At 46.1% G+C, this 21964-nt stretch overlaps 1 protein-coding gene and 1 long non-coding RNA gene across 2 annotated transcripts in view; both read right to left on the reverse strand.

The window, feature by feature from the left end:
* The window catches only part of LOC140722511 (uncharacterized), a 432302-nt gene that overhangs the window by 174200 nt on the left and 236138 nt on the right, over positions 1-21964 (reverse strand). The gene's annotated exons all lie outside the window — the stretch shown is intronic.
* On the reverse strand, positions 1717-13252 carry LOC140722489 (uncharacterized). The gene is made up of 8 exons (XM_073037213.1): positions 13147-13252; positions 9613-9900; positions 8179-8302; positions 5493-5548; positions 5030-5094; positions 3059-3100; positions 2686-2729; positions 1717-2313 (listed from the first exon to the last, which is right to left on the reverse strand). Exons 1-8 carry the CDS (start codon positions 13250-13252, stop codon positions 2310-2312), a joined length of 729 nt encoding a protein of 242 aa, XP_072893314.1. The 3' UTR covers positions 1717-2309.

A 21964-nucleotide genomic window follows, 5' to 3' on the forward strand; every position in this document is an offset into this window, starting at 1 on the left:
CAGGTCACTGAATACCCCTTGAAGAACAATGAAGTCAATCATTAAGAAACGGAAAGAATATGGCACGGCTGTAAATCTGCTTCGAGCAGGCTGCTCGCAAACACTGAGTGACCATGCCAGAGGGGGACGAGTGAAAGAGGCCACCAAGAGACCCATGACAACTCTGGAGGAGTTACAAGCTCCGGTATCCGCGATGGGAGAGACTGGGCGTACAACAACGGTTGCCCGGGTGCCTCACCGGTCGCAGCTTTATGGGAGACTGGCAAAGAGAAAGCCGCTGCTGACAAAAACCCACATGGAATCTCGGCTAGAGATTGCCAGAAGGCATGTGGGAAACTCTGATGTCAGCTGGAAGATGTTTCCCTGATCTGATGAAACCAGAATAAGCCTTTTTAGCCATCAGACAAAATCCTACGTTTGGCGTCAGCCAAACAAGACATATCATCAAAAACACAACATCCCTACGGTGAAGCACGGTGGTGGCTGCATCACGCCGTGGGGATGCTTCACTGCAGCAGGGCCTGGAAGGCTTGTGAAGGTAGCGGGTAAAATCAACGCAGCAAAATACACGGGAAAGATTCCCGCGGCGACACCGGCTCGTTCAATGGGAGCAGGCAGCTGACATGGTCAGGGCATGAAGCGATACGGAGAGAGGGCAGGAGGCTGGGGCTGAGAGGGAAAATGGATCAGCCGTGATGGATGAAATGGCGGAACGGACTCGATGGGCCCAATGGCCGAATTCTGCTCCTGGATCTTATGGTGATGTGGTATTACAATTCCTGCTGCCTCGGTGAAGCAGACAACATCATCAAAGGCCCTCCAAGAGGACCACAACCCCCCCATTGAGACGGGTCGGGGTCTACGTCGCTGGAGTCAGGGCCTTGTCTCCTGCTCCTGGTAGGGTCAGCCATTCCACACGTGTCACAGGGTAGCGGCCGGACGAAGAGTAGTCCACCGGTGCTCCGGATTCGGGGGTCCATCTGCCCCTCACCGGCAGTAAACCCTGGCGCATCACAGGGGTGTGTGCTCAGCCCACTGCTCTCCTCTCTCTACACCCATCACTTGCGGCTAAGCACAGCTCAGCTGCCATTTATATTTGCTGATGGTACAGCTATTGTTGGCAGAATCTCGGATGTAGTTGAGAGGGCGCACAGGAGCGAGATGGATCAGCTGGTTGGGAGGTGTCACAGCAACAACCCTGCCGTCATTGTCCGTGAGACCAAAAGAGCTGATTGCCGACTTCAGAAAGGGTAGGAGGGACGAGGGACCAGGAGCCAATTCACACAGAAGGATCAGTTTCAAATTCCTGTGCGTCAAGATGTCTGCGGATCTGACCTGGTCCCAACACATTGATGCGGCAGTATTTCATGAGGAGGTTGAGGACATTTGGTTTGTCACCTAGAACACTGGAAAACGTCCACGGATGTACGGTGGGGAGCATTCGGACAGGGTGTGTGCTATGGCGGGTGTGGTGGGGAGTGGGGGAAGGGATTGTTGCTCACTGCCGCTTACGCGCGGGAAGGGGGAGCTGGGGGGGGGGAGAATTTGGTGTTCTAACATTCAACTCTTCTTCATTTTTAGGGCCACTCCTTTTTTTCATGGATGGTTGCGAAGAAAAAAAAATTCAGGATGTATATTGTACACAATTTTCTGACATTAGATTGTACCTTTGAAACTTTGAATCTTGGAGAATGATCCCAAAACAAATAGGGCTGGATGTCGCGGATAAAAATCTGGTTGCTGGATAAGACGATACTCACATCATACCGCTCAGTATTCAGTGAGCTAATTCTTATAACCTGCTGATACGAAGAGCCGGGACAGGAAGGACGGAATCATTGGAATTACTGTCACGTGACCGTTTCAGCAGCTGCACCAGTCTCCCGGACAAGAGAAGATCGAGGCTAGTCTGAAGGTTGAGAGTCACACACTGCTGTGTTTCAGATCTTAGCGAAACATGTCTTTAGAAACTGAACCGCCTATAATGTGGACAATGAGATTATTGAGATCGTAACCCAGAGCAAAGTTGAGAGGGCAAAGGTTGGTGGAAGCGTGACGCTGCCTATCATGGGCTGGAGGAGTCTGGGTTGAAGTGAGAGAGAGAAGCCGCTACGATAAAAAAAATGAGTCACACCCTTCAGTGATGTCTCGGAGTGAAGATGTGACACTCGAGAGAGAGATGACGGAGACACCGATAACGGTTGTATATATAAAGTAAGAGACGTTTTGAACGGTGGCTTCTTCCACGAGGGTTGTCCTTCTCATGTGTGAATTTCCGGCCAACCGTCCTCTTCTGTTCACCAGTGACGTCATCTGAGGAAATAAACAAACAATTCATGTTGGCTCTCTTAGCAACTGGAAGGAAATAAAGTTGGTGAGACCAGATACCGGCGATATTTCCTTATTCGGTGTCAGAGATCGTGTCAATGAGAATTTTCAGACAATTTATCTATTTCGTAGGGCCACAGGCCCAGGACAATTATTCCTCTGAATAGCAATGACTTGCTGCCCGTCGCCGTCTGACTCCAGTCCCACGGTGTTACATGTCTCTCATCTGTTAATCACTGGGTAACTTGGAATCACTCACAGCCGGGGCTCTGCTCAACTCATCGACTTGGCAATAATGGACATTTTCCCTTTGCAAGTCACATTTTGCATCGACAGCCTCATGTTCTGCTCACTTACCTCTTCAGATCACCGTAAACAGATCGATCGCCCAGAACCAGTCCCTGTTAAACGGAAGTAAATCATTGTGATTAGCAAAAGTTAATAACAAACGCAGTCTGTGATAGAGGAGAATTGAAAGAACACCGAAAAGGACTTGGACACATGTAACAGATCGGCTCGGAAAGACCGTGGGACAGAGGGACCAGGCTGTGCTCCACAGTCCAGACTAACACATGATACTTCATGAGTTCATCCGCCATTTCTGCCGCCCCCATTGCCGCCTCTTCGACGTCATTCTCGCTGTCGAATATCTCACTTCAGGGTCTGTTTCTTACTGTGTGAGGTGGAAACAATTACATCTAAAAGGGATTGACGAAAATAATTCCCTCACCGTGTAAGTGGAGTTTTCATCTTGTGCATTGTTCCTTGCGCCCTGAAAAGAGAAATATGAAGATGTCTATTGTGACGTTCAACCTTGAGCTCGACAATTGTATTCTGACTCTCCACATGTAAACCCCGAGGGTATCAATCTTCACATTCATTGCTGCTCGGACGCGACCCATCACATTACTTATCTTCTCATCTTTCAAACAATGACTGAGATCATGAACATAATACAAAGATCCAACCTGTTCATTCTCTTCAACTCTATCCTTCGACTTATGAAAGCTAACATCCCATGTGCTTTCTTAACTGCCCTATCTACCTGTGAGGCAACTTTCAGGGATCTGTGGACATGTACCCCCAGATCCCTCTGCTCCTCCACACTACCAAGTATCCTGCCATTTACTTTGTACTCTGCATTTGTGTTTATCCTTCCAAAGTGTACCACCTCACACTTCTCCGGGTTGAACTCCATCTGCCACTTCTCAGTCCAATTCTGCATCCTATCAATGTCTCTCTGCAATCTTCGACAATCCTCTACACTAGCTACAACACCACCAAACTTTGTGTCGTCTGCAAACTTGCCAACCCACCCTTCTACCCCCACATCCAGGTCGTTAATAAAAATCACAAAATGTAGAGGTCCCAGAACAGATCCTTGTGGGACACCACTAGTCACAACCCTCCAATGACTTGACTTGACTAATCTATTGGAGTTTTTCGAGGATGTAACCAGGACGTTAGACAAGGCAGATCCAGTGGATGTAGTGTACCACGATTTTCAGAAGGCATTTGATAAGGTCCCACATAGGAGATTGGTGCGCAAAATCAGCGCTCATGGCATTGGGGGGGGGGGGGGGGAGATATTAAAATGGATTGAAAACTGGTTGGCAGATAGAAAGCAAGGGTAACGGTGAATGGCTATTTCTCGGAATGGCAGGTGGTGACTAGTGGTGTGCCAGAGGGCTCGGTATTGGGACCACAGCTGTTTACGATTTACATCAACGATTTAGATGAAGGCATTGAAAATAACATCAGCAAGTTTGCTGATGATACTGAGCTGGGTTGCAGTGTGACATGTGATGAGGATGTTAGTAGAATTCAGGATGATTTGGTTAGGCTGAGTGAGTGGGCAGATACTTGGCAGATGACGTTTAATGTGAATAGGTGTGAGGTTATCCACTTTGGGAGTAAGAACAGGAAGACAGATTATTATCTGAACGGTGTAGAGTTAGGTAAGGGAGAAATACAAAGAGATCTAGGAGTCCTTGTTCATCAGTCACAAGGTGAATGAGCAAATGCAGCAGGCAATCAAGAAGGCTAATGGAATGTCGGCCTTTATTACAAAGGGGATTGAGTACAAGAGCAAGGAAATCCTTTTTCATTTGTGCAGGGCCCTGGTGAGACCACACCTGGAGTATTGTGTACAGTTTTGGCCTCCAGGGTTAAGGGAGGACATCCTGGCTGTAGAGGAAGTGCAGCGTAGATTCACGAGGTTAATTCCTGGGATGTCCGGACTGTCTTACGCAGAGAGGTTAGAGAGACTGGGCTTGTACACGCTGGAATTAAGGAGATTGAGAGGGGATCTGATTGAAACATATAAGATTATTAAGGGATTGGACAAGATAGAGGTAGGAAATATGTTCCAGATGCTGGGAGAGTCCAGTACCAGAGGGCATAGTTTGAGAATAAGGGGTAGGTCATTTCGGATAGAGTTAAGGAAAAACTTCTTCTTCCCGAGAGTTGTGGGGGTCTGGAATGCACTACCTCGGAAGGCAGTGGAGGCCAATTCTCTGGTTGCTTTCAAGAAGGAGCTAGATAGGTATCTTATGGATAGGGGAATCAAGGGATATGGGGACAAGGCAGGAACCGGGTATTGATAGTAGATGATCAGCCATAATCTCAGAATGGCGGTGCAGGCTCGAAGTGCCGAATGGTCTACTTGTGCTCCTATTGTCTATTGTCTATAAGATCCAACCTGTTCCTTCCTTGAGAAATTTTCATAGGTTCCCGATGCGTTCACGGTGTTTGTATCCAAGGTGCCTGCGGGAACAATACAGATACGTCACAGCGGTGAAGAGCATCATGGGCCGTTGTTAATACAGCGGATGTCAATCCGGCCACAAATCAAAATGCCAGCGACAGCATGAACTACATTCCCACAAACGCCAGAAACAGGTAATCCCCAGTATAGACGACCAATAATTTAGGTCAGATACAGAAAGGAAAATACCATACCGCCCCTCCAATGATATTGTAATCCTGAGTTGAAAGTGTCTACTATTTAATTGGACATCCCAACAACCCAAGCAGCATTATTCGTGACCAATCGCTCGGATGAAAACCTCCAGCTTCTGTGCACTAGGAACTCCCATATCTAAATGAAATGTTAAGAGTTCCAGGGGCCCAGTAACAGAACAGTTGAAATGCAGTTCACTCACTGTTTCGTCCGGAATCGATGCTCGTGTCGTATTGGGATTGTGGGGGATCTTTGCTCCTGAATAAACAGAAGCAATGTTCAAAACATGAATTCCAGAGGAGTTGACTTTCCTGCGCTGATACACAGAATGAGAACGGCTCCAATCATTCCATTGCATTCTCTCCAGTTACTCCTTGATACTGTCCCGGTTATCGGATGCCCGATTCCAGGCCTACTCGATCTCAACAACAGTGACCACAATGGGTTTAACCGAGAAATAATTGTTTTGGCCAATTGGATCACAGTTTTCCAGGGGAAAGTGTCTTTCAGACAAATGTTCCCATTTCAGGGGGAAAGCTCAATGCTGATTCTGACCACAGGTGACCCCTGATCTGTGGGATAATTCCGGAACTGCTGATCAATTTAACATGTGCTTGGGAAGATAAAGTCTTGTTCCCCGATCCTGTTCCCGTTTACAACACTGTCCTTTATCAATATCTTTCATCCTCGTTCATCCCACCGAAAGACTGTAAGACCATAAGATATAGGAGCAGAAGTGGGCCATTCGGCTCAGCAAGTCTGTTCCGCAATTTAAACCTGGGCTGACCCAATTCTTCCAGTCGTCCCCTGTCCTCTGCTTTCACCCCATACCCTTTGATGCCCTGGCTAATCAAAAACCTATCCATCTCTGCCTTAAATGCACTCAATGACTTGGCCTCCACAGCCGCTCGTGGCAACAAATTCCACAGATTTACCCCTCTCTGATGAAAATAATTTATCCGCATCCCAGTTCTAAACGGAGGGGCTTAATCTTGAAGTCGTGCCCTCTTGTCCTAGACTTCCCTACCATGGGAAATAACTTTGCCATATCTAATCTGTTCAGGCCTTTCAACATTCGGAATGTTTCTATGAGATCCACCCTCATTCTCCTGAACTCCAGGGAATACAACCCAGACCTCCCTCAAACGGTAACCCTTTCATTCCTGGAATCATTCTCGTGAATCCTCTCTGAACCCTCTCCAGTGTCAGTACACCCTTTATAAAAATAAGGAGCCCAAGACTGCAGACAATGCTCCCAGTGTGGTCTCACGAGTGCCTTATAGAAACTCAACATCACATCCCTGCTCTTATATTCTATACCGCTAGAAATGAATACAAACATTGCATTCACCTTCTTCACAACCGACTCAACCTGGAGGTTAACCTTTAGGGTATCTTGCACAAGGACTCCCAAGTTCATTTGCATCACTGCATTTTTAATTCTCTCGCCATCGAAATAATAGTCTGCCCGTTTATTTCTTCCACCAAAGTGCATGACCGTACACTTCCCCACATCGTGTTTCATTTGCCGCTTCTTTGCCCATTCCCCTAAACTATTTAGCTCTCTCTGCAGGCTCTCTGTTTCCTGAACGCTACCGGTTCATCCACCTATCTTTGTATCAAGGGTAAACTCAGCCGCAAATCTATTAATCCCTTAGCCCACATCATTGACATTCATCGTAAAAAGCAGCGGTCCCAGCACCGAGCCCCGTGGATCTCCACCAGTAATCAGCAGCCGGTCAGAATAGGATCCCTTTATTCCCACTCTCTGTTTTCTGACGAGCAGCAAATGCTCCACCCACACTAGTAACTTCCCTGTCATTCCATTGGCTCTTAACTTGGTGCGGCACCTTGTCAAAGGCCTTCTGAAAATCCAAGTACACCACGTCTATTGCAGTTCCTTATCTACCCTGCTTGTAATTTCCTCAAAGAAATACAGTAGGTTTGTCCGGCCAGAAATCCACACTGGCTTGTCAAGTGCTACCCGGTACTCTGTAATCTGATCCCTAAAAAATCGATTCCAACAACTTCCCAGCCACTGATGTCAGTCTAACATGTCAATAGTCTCTTTTCTGCTGCCTCCCACCCTTCTTAAACAGCGGAGTAACATTTGCCGTGTTCCAGTCATCCGCTACAATGCCAGAATCTTTCGATTCATTCGTCCTGGACAATCACTGCAGATTTCCCCAACGTGGTCAAAAGGGAGTCAGTCCATTCTGTCCTTTTGGTTGAATACTGTTATCGTCCATTACGTTGTTCCTGCAACTTCACAAGCAGCCGTCAAACATCAGCATCTATTATCTGCATCTGCGGCTGGACTATTAACGCCAATCATCTGACCATCGAATCTGAGAGCATCAGATTCTCTATTCTTTCCTCCGGTCAACACGGTCCTGTTCCACTCTTCTCTGAATCGACCAGCCACCATCACCCCTGTTCTCACCACTCGGCATTTCCCACGATTCCCACTCACTCGCATCATGACCTGTCCGTCACCTCACTCCCCTGTCGATCCATCGAGCCTGTCAGCGCTTGCTCCAACCGCTGCCCTATCACTTTGTTGCCCCTCTTTCCTGCCACTACCGAGCAACAATCTCCTTCCACAAAGGCCGTCGGTTCATGTTCCCCCACCAGTAATGCCCGACTCGCCAGTTTCCTCCAGCTCCGGCTTGTGTAACTTGTTTCGGTCACCGGTTCCCGTTAAACCTTCCAATATCCCACTCCTGCAAAATAAAGATCTCCAAGAAGAAGAAGAAGAAGAAGAAGAAGAAGAAGAAGAAGAAGAAGAAGAAGAAGAAGAAGAAGAAGAAGAAGAAGAAGAAGAAGAAGAAGAAGAAGAAGAAGAAGAAGAAGAAGAAGAAGCGATATTCGGAGAAAAGGGCATTTACCCGCCAATTTTCCGTGCGAACAACCATGCGCAAACTCCGCCGATCAGACCTCCGGCAAGAGAACCCAGTACAATGCCCACGATCGCGCCAGCGCCCAGGGTGAAATTGTCGCCTGTTTCTGGGGCTAACACACACACACAAAAAAAAAAAACAAATATTTATCATACATTGCGCAAACCCGTCTTTTTCAGTGTCAAATGGATTTTAACCTGCTTGTGATTCTAACAACGGTTTTCTCAAACGGGAATAAAGCTTGTGCGGTAACCATGGAACCATAGAACATCACAGCACAGAAACAGGCCTTTCGGCCCTTCTTGGCTGTGCCGAACCATTTTTCTGCCTAGTCCCACTGACCTGCACCTGGGCCACATCCCTCCAAACCCCTCTCACCCATATACCTGTCCAAGATTTTCTTACATGTCAAAAGTGAGCTCGCATTCACCACTTCATCTGACAGCTCGTTCCACACTCCCACCGCTCTCTGCGTGAACAAGCTGCCCCTAATGGTCCCTTTAAACTTTTCCCCCTTCACCCTTAACCCATGACCTCTCCCCTGGCCTCAGTGGGAAAAGCCTGCTTACATTAACTCTATCTATATCCATCATAATTTCATACACCTCTATCAAATCACCCCTCATTCTCCTACGCTCCAGGGAATGAAGTCCTAACCTATTCGACCTTTCTCTGTAACTCAGTTTCTCAAGTCCCGGCAACATCCTTGTAAACCTTCTCTGCATTCTTTCAACCTTATTAATATCCTTCCTGTAATTAGGTGACCAAAACTGCACACAATCTTCCAAATTCGGTCTCACCGATGTTTTATACAACCTCACCATTACATTCAACTCTCATACTCAATACTTTGATGTATAAAGGCCAATGCTCTCTTTACAACCTTATCTACTTGTGACGCCACTTTCAAGGAATTATGAATCTGTACTCCCAGATCCCTCTGTTCTACTGCACTCCTCAGTGTCCTACCATTTACCTTGTATGTTCTACCTTGGTTTGACTTCCGAAGTGCAATACCTCACACTTGTCCGCATTAAACTCCATCTGCCATTTTTCAGCCCATTCCTCCAACTGGTCCAAATCCCTCTGCAAGCTTTGAAAACCTTCCCCACTGTACACTGACCTCGACAGTAAGATTAAAGTTCCTCTTTGTTACGCCGGTAGTAACCCGACTTGTATAATTCCCGACGGTAACCGAGCTCACTGACACAAGGGTGAGTTCCTGCTCTGTCTGCAGGAGATTGTTCCCGTTGTACCATGCATAAATACCCCAGGGGACAGACAGAGCAATTTCAGATTTAACACAATATTTTAAACAACTAGACGCCCCGGTACAATTCTGACCTCCTTTGGCGCATCTATAAAATAAGGAAATATGTTGATTATAATGCTCTCTGATAAAAAATGAAGGTTCTTGTTTACCTGTGCACCCGCAGTAAACCTGCACGTTGGTCTCTCCAGCGCCACTGCTGAAAGAGTTGCTGGCGATGCACTTGTACGTCCCTGCATCGTTCCCGTTCACACTGATTATAGTCAGTTTCGAGTTGTCGAAAGATGTAAATATTCTGCCGTTTTCCCGGATGGGTTGGTCATCCTTGAACCATGTCCGTGTCTCAACAGTGCCCGACGCGTCACAACTCAGTGCGATGGTATCGAGGTTTTCCAGAGGAGTGGAATTATTGGTCACCACGGCAACCCCACTCACTGTCTCTGTAAATACAATTAAAATCCAAATCGTTTTTCACTTGCTTTTACCTACAACACGTCCACAATACTTGGATGCCGCCAACTCAAGATTGTCTCCATTCATAGCTCTTATCCCCCATGCCTTTCGATATCAGGTTACATTCCAGGTTGAACTAAATTCCGGCACAGAGTTTAAAGTTTTACAGCCGTTACTTACGGTGAGCAACATATTTACCATATACCCATTAGACAATTACAGCACGGAAACAGGCCATATCGGCCCTTCTAGTCCGTGCCGAACGCTTACTCTCACCTAGTCCCACTGATCTGCATTCAGCCCATAACCCTCCATTCCTTTCCTGTCCATATACCTATCCAATTATACTTTAAATGACAATATCGAACCTGCCTCTACCACTTCTACTGGAAGCTCGTTCCACACAGATACCACTCTCTGAGTAAAGAAATTCCCCCTCGTGTTACCCTTAAAATTTTGCCCACTAACTCTCAACTCATGTCCTCTTGTTTGAATTGCCCCTACTCTCAATGGAAAAAGCCTATCCACGTCAACTCTATCTATCCCCCTCATAACTTTAAATACCGCTATCAAGTCCCCCCTCAACCTTCTACACTCCAAAGAATAAAGACCTAACTTGTTCAACCTTTCCCTGTAACTTGGGTGCTGAAACCCAGGTAACATTCTAGTAAATCGTCTCTGTACTCTCTCTATTTTGTTGACATCTTTCCTATAATTCGGTGACCAGAACTGTACACAATACTCCAAATTTGGCCTCACCAATGCCTTGTACAATTTTAACATTACATCCCAACTCCTATACTCAATGCTCTGATTTATAAAGGCCAGCATACCAAAAGCTTTCTTCACTAACCTATCCACATGAGATTCCACCTTCAGGGAACTATGCACCATTATTCCTAGATCACTCTATTCTACTGCATTCCTCAATGCCCTACCATTTACCATGTATGTCCTATTTGGATTATTCCTACCAAAATGTAGCACTTCACACTTAACAGCATTAAACTCCATCTGCCATCGTTCAGCCCACTCTTCTAACTGGCCTAAACCTCTCTGCAAGCTTTGAAAGCCTGCTTCATTATCCACAAACCCACCTCCCTTAGTATCATCTGCATACTTACTAATCCAATTTACCACCCCATCATCCAGATCATTAATGTATATGACAAACAACATTGGACCCAGTACAGATCCCTGAGGCACACCACCACTCACCGGCCTCCAACCTGACAAACAGTTATCCACCACTACTCTCTGGTATCTCCCATCCAGCCACTGTTGAATCCATTTTACTACTTCAATATTAATACCTAAAGATTGAACCTTCCTGACTAATTTTCCGTGCGGAACCTTGTCAAATGCCTTACTGAAGTCCATATAGACAACATCCACTGCTTTACCCTCGTCAACTTTCCTCGTAAGCTCTTCAAGAAATTCAATAAGATTTGTCCAACATGACTTTCCACGCACAAATCCATGCTGACTGTTCCTACTCAGAACCTGTCTATCCAGAGAATTATATATACCATCCCTAAGAATACTTTCCATTATTTTACCCACCAATGATGTCAAACTGACAGGCTTATATTTGCTAGGTTTACTCTTAGAACCCTTTTTAAACAATGGAACCACATGAGCAATACGCCAATCCTCCGGCACAATTCCCGTTTCTAATGACATCTGAAAGATCTCCGTCAGAGCTCCTGCTATCTCTACACAAACTTCCCTCAAGGTCCTGGGGAATATCCGGTCAGGACCCGGAGATTTATCCACTTTTAAATTTCTTAAAAGCGCCAGTACTTCCACCTCTTTAATCGTCATAGTTTCCATAACTTCGCTACTTGTTTCCCTTACCTTACACAATTCAATATCCTTCTCCTTAGTGAATACCGAAGAACAGAAATTGTTCAAAATCTCCCCCATCTCTTTCGGCTCCACACATAGCTGACCACTCTGATTCTCTAAGGGACCAATTTTATCCCTCACTATCCTTTTACTATTAATATAACTATCGAAACCCTTCGGATTTATTTTTACCTTACTTGCCAAAGCAACCTCGTATCTTCTTTTAGCTTTTCTAATTTCTTTCATAAGATTCATTTTACTTTCTTTATATTCCTCGAGCGCCTCATTTCCTCCATGCTGCCTGTATTTATTGCAGATATCTCTTTTTTACGAACAAGTTTCCAATATCCCTTGAAAACCATGGTACTCTCAAACTTGTAACCTTTCCTTTCAACCTAACAGGAACATAAAGATTCTGTACACTCAAAATTTCACCTTTAAATGACCTCCATTTCTCTATTTTATCCTTCCCATAAAACAAATTGTCCCAATCCATTCCTTCTAAATCCTTTCCCATCTCCTCAAAGTTATCCTTTCTCGAATCGAAAATCTCAACCCTGGGTCCAGTCTTATCCATCTCCACAATTATGTTGAAATTAATAGCATTGCGATCACTGGACCCAAAGTGCGCGCCAACACATACTTCCGTCACCTGACCTTTCTCATTCCCTAACAGGAGATCGAACACTGCCCCTTCTCTAGTTGGTGCCTCTATGTATTGCTGCAAAAAAAATATATCCTGCACACATTTTACAAACTCCAAACCATCCAGCCCTTTTACAGTGTGGGCTTCCCAATCTATGTGTGGAATATTAAAATCTCCCACAATCACAATCCTGTGCTTAGGTGCCAGGCGACCTAATATCACCTGGACAATGCAAGCACCAATGACAGGACGTTGTTCATCGGCTGCAGCTCAGCATTTAACACCGTCATTCCCGCATCCTGACTGAGAAGTTACTGAAGCTGAGCAGCCAGCTGTCCCCGTTTCTTTCGCAAGAGGAAATCCTGCAGCTCAATTTCATATCTTCCTCTTTTACAGTTATGTTAACATTTGGGCAACGCTCTCCATTCCTGCCCTGTCCTTGAATCACACTGGTGTTTATGCTTGCAGAGTTTCCAACAGGGAAACACGGAAATACATTGGAACAGCAAGGGCCCCTCACGCACACCTCTTGTTGGTCTGTCACTGCCGTTGGAGTTGACAGTGATGAGAGTTTTGAATCCATGGTCGGATCAGTACTCCTCTAATCAACGCGCTCCAGACTTCCGCCCCCTCCTGTGAGGGAAGTCAAACCCACACGAAACTGCGGTTTGTATCTTAGCAACCTACTGTTGCAATTCATTCCACCACTGATGCACATTTCCAGTCAACGTGTTCATACCTTCCGAGAAGAGGACATGTTCAGGATAGATGCTGCGCAATTTCGGAAACTGCGTCAGCTTTTCAGGACCAAACAGGCAACGGTCTACGAGCTGGTGTTTCAACATCTTTGCCTCTGATCTCAACGTGCATAATGTACAAATCAACGGTTGGTTCAGCAAAGACACAGTAACAGTTAGAGTCACACAAAGCTGAACCAGGCCCTTTGCCCGAACTGGTTTATCCCACCGAATATTCTGCCTGAGGTGGTAGCATTTACTCGCCCTTGTTTCATCACATCTGACCAAATCAATTTTAAACAACCCGAATGCGTCCGCATCTCCCAATCCCTCCGGCTGATCTTTCTACATCAGCATCAAGCTCTGTGTGAGATCTTTGTTCCTCGCCTCCCCTTCAAATGAATCCCCTTTCATCTTAACAAAGGTCCCGTAGTGTTGCCTTCTCTGCCCTGGAAACTGACTAACAATTTACATCCTGTGTCTGTACCTCACCGTTCCGTTCAACTAGATTCACTACAGTCTTTGAACACCACGGTTCCTGTACCCGACCATAACATCTCTGTCTCATTGAAAAGTACCTATGCAGAACTCCACACAAACATCCGCTGAGCATTCGCCACATTTCTTCCGTACCTTTCCCTTACTCCATTTAAACGCTTCGCTAACTTGTCTGTTCCTATCTCTCTCCAATGCTATTGTAAAGGAGATGGAATTATGATGACTGTCGACAAAATGCTCTCCCACTGAGAGATGTAACAGCTGACGAGGTTCATTTCCCAATACCAAACACCAGGTTCAATTCCCAATACCAAACACCAGGTTCAATTCCCAATACCAAACACCAGGTTCATTTCCCAATACCAAACACCAGGTTTAATTCCCAATATCAAACACCAGGTTCATTTCCCAATACCAAACACCAGGTTCAATTCCCAATACCAAACACCAGGTTCAATTCCCAATACCAAACACCAGGTTCATTTCCCAATACCAAACACCAGGTTCAATTCCCAATACCAAACACCAGGTTCATTTCCCAATACCAAACACCAGGTTCAATTCCCAATACCAAACACCAGGTTCAATTCCCAATACCAAACACCAGGTTCATTTCCCAATACCAAACACCAGGTTCAATTCCCAATACCAAACACCAGGTTCAATTCCCAATACCAAACACCAGGTTCATTTTGCAATACCAAACACCAGGTTCATTTCCCAATACCAAACACCAGGTTCATTTCCCAATACCAAACACCAGGTTCATTTCCCAATATCAAACACCAGGTTCAATTCCCAATACCAAACACCAGGTTCAATTCCCAATACCAAACACCAGGTTCAATTCCCAAAACCAAACACCAGGTTCATTTCCCAATACCAAACACCAGGTTCATTTCCCAATACCAAACACCAGGTTCAATGCCCAAAACCAAACACCAGGTTCATTTCCCAATACCAAACACCAGGTTCATTTCCCAATACCAAACACCAGGATCAATTCCCAATACCAAACACCAGGTTCAATTCCCAATACCAAACACCAGGTTCATTTCCCAATACCAAACACCAGGTTCATTTCCCAATACCAAATACCAGGTTCATTTCCCAATACCAAACACCAGGTTCAATTCCCAATACCAAACACCAGGTTCAATTCCCAATACCAAACACCAGGTTCATTTCCCAATACCAAACACCAGGTTCAATTCCCAATACCAAACACCAGGTTCAATTCCCAATACCAAACACCAGGTTCAATACCCAATACCAAACACCAGGTTCAATTCCCAAAACCAAACACCAGGTCCATTTCCCAATACCAAACACCAGGTTCATTTCCCTATACCAAACACCAGGTTCAATTCCCAATACCAAACACCAGGTCCATTTCCCAATACCAAACACCAGGTTCAATTCCCAATACCAAACACCAGGTTCAATTCCCAATACCAAACACCAGGTTCAATTCCCAATACCAAACACCAGGTTCAATTCCCAAAACCAAACACCAGGTCCATTTCCCAATACCAAACACCAGGTTCATTTCCCTATACCAAACACCAGGTTCAATTCCCAATACCAAACACCAGGTCCATTTCCCAATACCAAACACCAGGTTCAATTCCCAATACCAAACACCAGGTTCAATTCCCAATACCAAACACCAGGTTCAATTCCCAATACCAAACACCAGGTTCAATTCCCAATACCAAACACCAGGTTCAATTCCCAATACCAAACACCAGGTTCAATTCCCAATACCAAACACCAGGTTCAATTCCCAATACCAAACACCAGGTTCATTTCCCAATACCAAACACCAGGTTCATTTCCCAATACCAAACACCAGGTTCATTTCCCAATACCAAACACCAGGTTCAATTCCCGATACCAAACACCAGGTTCAATTCCCAATACCAAACACCAGGTTCAATTCCCAATACCAAACACCAGGTTCAATTCCCAATACCAAACACCAGGATCAATTCCCAATACCAAACACCAGGATCAATTCCCAATACTGTGATCAGTTGGTCATGACTAGAATGCGACCGGCTGCAATTTGCTTTTCACAACAGCGGATCTACAACAGATACAATCCCACTCGCTCTGCACCGGGCCTCGTGTCAACTGGACAATATTGGAACCAATGGCAGGCTGAAGCTCACCACTCAACAGAAACACTGTCCTCAATCCCCATTGATTCGCTCCTAACCCTGGGTGACTGGTTCCTCCCCTGCATCTGGATCCTTGACTTCCTCACCGAAAGACGGCAGCCTCCGTGGATCGGGAATAGCGTCGCATCCTCGCTGACAATCCACACTGGCTGCACACGGATGGGGAGCAGTTTAAAGATGCTGGCTGTCAACCTTTCTGAGGATCTATCCCGGGCCCAACATATTGATGCAATGGCCGTGAAGGCAATTTTTCATAAGGAGTTTGAGGAAAATTGATATGCTACTGGAAATACTCGCAAATTTCTAAAGTTGTGCCGTTGGGAGCATTCTAGCTGCTTGCAGAACGCGCTGGTCTTGGACCCAGCACGTAAGTGCAATAGCAACGATAGCATGGCAGAGCCCCCACTTCATTAGGAGTCTGCGGAGATTCGTCCTGACGTCTAATGCTTTAACAAACGTCGACAGATGTGTCATGGTGAGAGTATTGACCTTCTACCTCACGGCCTGGAATGAGGAAAGTCAATGCCTTTGAATGGAAAATCCTGCAAAAATTAGTGGATTCAACCCTGTCCACCATGGGTAAAGCCCTCTATAAACAATAGGGGGCTATGGGAAACAATAGACAATTTCTCTGTCAGGGACATTCTCGGCACAGCTTTGTGGGCCGAGGGACCTGTATAGTCCTGTAGGTTTTTCAATGGTTCTACGTTTTTTTAAAAAAACCATTGAGTGCATCTGCATGACGCATTTTCATTCATCATCAGACACCCTCACCACCCAGGACTTGAGCCTCCCGCGATGCTGCCATCAGGTGGAAGGTACAAGAACCTCAAAACTGGTCGCACCGGACTGAAGGATAGTTACAACCCTTCAGCCATCAGACTCTTGAACAAAGCGGATAACTTAACTCAGTTGGTTCCCACAACCAATGATCTCTCTTTAAGGACACTTTATCTTGTTATTTCATGTTCCCATTACTTATTACTCTTTGTATCTGCGCAGTGTGTTATCTTGTCCACTCTCGCGGATTTTCCATTGATCCTGTTAAAGTTGCTAATCTACAACTTTACTGATTACGAGTGAGAGTTGAGCAGTCCGGAAAGTGGGACTGGTCGGGTTCGCTAGAGGCCAGGTGCCGCGTCCATAGCCACCAATCATCGCCGAGGCCTGTCCGAGATGGACTTCAAACTAAATCTAATGCGGAACTGTGTTGTTCACTCGGTCTAGTTTTTCATTCGGAAAGAATCCGTCATTCAGCAACGAACAGTAAGGGTTAGATTGTATTCTGTAACAACGGGAATGAAATGAATGTTATAATCGGAGATCGCAGAACTCTGTATAACTCTGTCTCACTTACCAAGGACATACAGAGAGATGGTCGCTGAGGTTTGTGAGCCATTAGCTAGAACCATATTCACACGGTATACCCCACTGTCCGACGTGATCACCGACGTCTGTAGAAGCGACCGGTTGGAGGTGAATGAGTCAGCCCGCGATCTGTAGGCATTGTCTATGGACACGGTTTGCGGGGCAGATATCTGGATTCTGACGTCACAAGCGGCAGCGCTGTTTGGATCAGAGAATCTGTACTTTGCTGAAAATCTGGATCAAATCCTGTGTGCTGTTCTACAACTATCTGCTGCTGTATTGAATCAATAAAAATCTCAAAGAGAGTTTCTCTCACCCACATACAGGAAGAGAAATAGAGAGAGTAAAGTGAACGTCATCCACGCGATCCCGAGAGAGCGGCGCCTGTCTCTGTTACATTCGGAGAGTGAGCCTCATTTCCTGGTCACTATTGCAGACCTCGGGAGTCCCTTATCTGAAAACCCGGAGCTGAATGGATCGCACAGTGAGAAGGCAAACACAGAACGCACATAAAACACTGCGGAAACAGGAGGCTATTCGGCCCTTGATATTCTTCACCCGTCCTCTATCAGCTCACGTAGCATTTCTCTCAGAACTATTTTCCTGCCAGATTGATGGACTGGTCGGGTGATGTCGCCGCATTTGTGTTTGCACACAAAGTCAGCAAGACCAAGGAATTCATTTTAACCTCAGGAAGGGGCAGTCGGCAGAACGCTCACCAGTTCTCATTGAAGGGTCAGCGGAGGTAAGGGTGAGCAGCTTTAAGCTCCTTCTTAGGGTATCTCTGTTTGGCCGCACATATTTATACCTTCACAAAGAAAGTCACGTCAGCGGTTGTATTCTGTTACGTCATTGAAGAGACTTGGTAATGGTATGACATCAAAGACATGGAAATATGCAAGATGGGGAGCACTCTGACTGTTTTCATTGCCCTCTGGTCAGCAGGCTCCAATACCCAGGATCGACAAAGCTTGCAGACGGCAGTGTACACAATCACATCCATCACGGTACAAGCCTCACCAGAATCCAAGACATCTTGAAAAGTTGGTCACTCAACAATACCAGGTCCAGAAATAAGGGCCACCACCTTCCGTGACCTGGTCTCGTCTCATCACCACCTTCCGTGACCTGGTCTCGTCTCATTACCACCTTCCGTGACCTGGTCTCGTCTCATCACCACCTTCCGAGACCTGGTCTCGTCTCATTACCACCTTCCGTGACCTGGTCTCGTCACATCACCACCTTCCTTGACCTGGTCTCGTCTCATTACCACCTTCCGTGACCTGGTCTCGTCTCATTACCACCTTCCGTGACCTGGTCTCGTCTCATTACCACCTTCCGTGAACTGGTCTCTTCTCATTACCACCTTCCGTGACCTGGTCTCGTCTCATTACCACCTTCCGTGACCTGGTCGCGTCTCATTACCAACTTCCGTGACCTGGTCTCGTCTCATTACCACCTTCCGTGACATGGTCTCGTCACATTACTACCATTCGGGAATATGCTCTCGTCTCATTACTACCATCGGGAATATGCTCTCCTCTCATTACTACCATCCGTGACCTGGTCTCGTCCCATTACCACCTTCCGTGACATGGTCTCGTCTCATTACCACCTTCCGTGACCTGGTCTCGTCTCATTACCACCTTCCGTGACCTGGTCTCTTCTCATTACCAACTTCCGTGACCTGGTCTCGTCTCATTGCCACCATCCGTGACATGCTCTGGTGTCATTACTACCATTCGGGATATGCTCTCGTCTCATTACTACCATCGGGAATATGCTCTCCTCTCATTACTACCATCCGTGACATGCTCTTGTCTCATTACTACCAGTCGGGACATGCTCTTGTCTCATTACTACCATTCGGGATATGCTCTCGTCTCATCACTACCATCGGGAATATGCTCTCCTCTCATTACTACCATCCGTGACATGCTCTTGTCTCATTACTACCATCCGGGATATGCTCTTGTCTCATTACTACCAGTCGGGACATGCTCTTGTCTCATTACTACCATCCGGGAGATGCTCTTGTCTCATTACTACCATCCGTGACATGCTCTTGTCTCATTACTACCATCCGGGATATGCTCTTGTCTCATTACTACCATCCGGGATATGCTCTTGTCTCATTACTACCATCCGTGACATGCTCTTGTCTCATTACTACCATCCGGGATATGCTCTTGTCTCATTACTACCATCCGTGATATGCTCTTGTCTCATTACTACCATCCGTGACATGCTCTTGTCTCATTACTACCATCCGTGACATGCTCTTGTCTCATTACTACCATCCGGGATATGCTCTTGTCTCATTACTACCATCCGTGACATGCTCTTGTCTCATTACTACCATCCGGAATATGCTCTTGTCTCATTACTACCATCCGGGATATGCTCTTGTCTCATTACTACCATCCGTGACATGCTCTTGTCTCATTACTACCATCCGTGACATGCTCTTGTCTCATTACTACCATCCGGGATATGCTCTTGTCTCATTACTACCATCCGGGACATGCTCTTGTCTCAATACTACCATCCGGGACATGCTCTTGTCTCATTACTACCATCCGGGACATGCTCTTGTCTCAATACTACCATCCGTGACATGCTCTTGTCTCATTACTACCATCCGGGATATGCTCTTGTCTCATTACTACCATCCGGGATATGCTCTTGTCTCATTACTACCATCCGGGATATGCTCTTGTCTCATTACTACCATCCGGGACATGCTCTTGTCTCATTACTACCAGTCGGGACATGCTCTTATCTCATTACTACCATCCGGGATATGCTCTTGTCTCATTACTACCATCCGGGATATGCTCTTGTCTCATTACTACCATCCGGGATATGCTCTTGTCTCATTACTACCATCCGGGATATGCTCTTGTCTCATTACTACCATCCGGGACATGCTCTTGTCTCATTACTACCAGTCGGGATATGCTCTTGTCTCATTACTACCATCCGGGATATGCTCTTGTCTCATTACTACCATCCGGGACATGCTCTTGTCTCATTACTACCATCGGGATATGCTCTTATCTCATTACTACCATCCGGGATATACTCTTGTCTCATTACTACCATCCTGGACATGCTCTTGTCTCATTACTACCAGTCGGGATATGCTCTTGTCTCATTACTACCTTCCAGGATATGCTCTTGTCTCATTACTACCATCCGGGATATGCTCTTGTCTCATTACTACCATCCTGGACATGCTCTTGTCTCATTACTACCAGTCGGGACATGCTCTTGTCTCATTACTTCCATCCGGGAGATGCTCTTGTCTCATTACTACCAGTCGGGACATGCTCTTGTCTCATTACTAGCAGTCGGGACATGCTCTTGTCTCATTACTACCATCCGGGATGTGCTCTTGTCTCATTACTACCAGTCGGGACATGCTCTTGTCTCATTACTACCATCCGGGACATGCTCTTGTCTCATTACTACCATCCTGGACATGCTCTTGTCTCATTACTACCAGTCGGGACATGCTCTTGTCTCATTACTACCATCCGTGACATGCTCTTGTCTCATTACTACCAGTCGGGACATGCTCTTGTCTCATTACTTCCATTCGGGACATGCTCTTGTCTCATTACTACCATCCGAATATGCTCTTGTCTCATTACTAGCAGTCGGGACATGCTCTTGTCTCATTACTACCATCCGGGATATGCTCTTGTCTCATTACTACCATCCGGAATATGCTCTTGTCTCATTACTACCATCAGGAATATGCTCTTGTCTCATTACTACCTTCCAGGATATGCTCTTGTCTCATTACTACCATCCGGGATATGCTCTTGTCTCATTACTACCATCCTGGACATGCTCTTGTCTCATTACTACCAGTCGGGACATGCTCTTGTCTCATTACTTCCATCCGGGAGATGCTCTTGTCTCATTACTACCAGTCGGGACATGCTCTTGTCTCATTACTAGCAGTCGGGACATGCTCTTGTCTCATTACTACCATCCGGGATGTGCTCTTGTCTCATTACTACCAGTCGGGACATGCTCTTGTCTCATTACTACCATCCGGGACATGCTCTTGTCTCATTACTACCATCCTGGACATGCTCTTGTCTCATTACTACCAGTCGGGACATGCTCTTGTCTCATTACTACCATCCGTGACATGCTCTTGTCTCATTACTACCAGTCGGGACATGCTCTTGTCTCATTACTTCCATTCGGGACATGCTCTTGTCTCATTACTACCATCCGAATATGCTCATGTCTCATTACTACCATGCGGGATATGCTCTGGTCACATTACTACCATGCGGGATATGTTCTTGTTTCATTACTACCATCCGGGATATGCTCCGAGGGAGTAGCGCCTGTGTCTGTTATACCTGGGGACTGAGCCACACTTCCTGGTCCTCGGGTCAGATAATTGGATGCAGTGAGTCATAAGCGTCAGTGCCGAACAGAAACAATATTTTCTTCGACAAATGATCAATTGTTGTGAACTATTCCACAAACATCTGCCACCGTCTCAGAATGAATTGCTCGGTCTGGCCCTTCCTCCCTTCTTGGCTGTGCCGAACCGTTCTTCTTCTTTGTCCCACTGACCTGCACCTGGAACATTTCCCTCCAAACCCCTCTCATCTATGTACCTGTCCAAGTTTTTCTTAAATGCTAAAAGTGAGCCCACATTCACCACTTCATCCGGCAGCTCGTTCCACACTCCCACCACTCTCTGTGTGAAGAACCCGCCCCCCATGTTCCCTTTAAACTT

Source organism: Hemitrygon akajei, unplaced genomic scaffold (assembly GCF_048418815.1).
Source record: "Hemitrygon akajei unplaced genomic scaffold, sHemAka1.3 Scf000078, whole genome shotgun sequence".
Classification (NCBI taxonomy): Eukaryota; Metazoa; Chordata; class Chondrichthyes; order Myliobatiformes; family Dasyatidae; genus Hemitrygon; species Hemitrygon akajei.

Excerpts from the sequence above, each read along its gene's own strand:
- LOC140722489 (XM_073037213.1), bottom strand. The coding sequence starts at position 13,252 with ATGTTGAAACACCAGCTCGTAGACCGTTGCCTGTTTGGTCCTGAAAAG. Across the intron at positions 5,095-5,492 it reads CATCGATTCCGGACGAAACA|GCACCTTGGATACAAACACC; the intron begins GTGAGTGAACTG and ends TTGTTCCCGCAG. Across the intron at positions 2,730-3,058 it reads ATGAAAACTCCACTTACACG|GGACTGGTTCTGGGCGATCG; the intron begins GTGAGGGAATTA and ends TCCGTTTAACAG.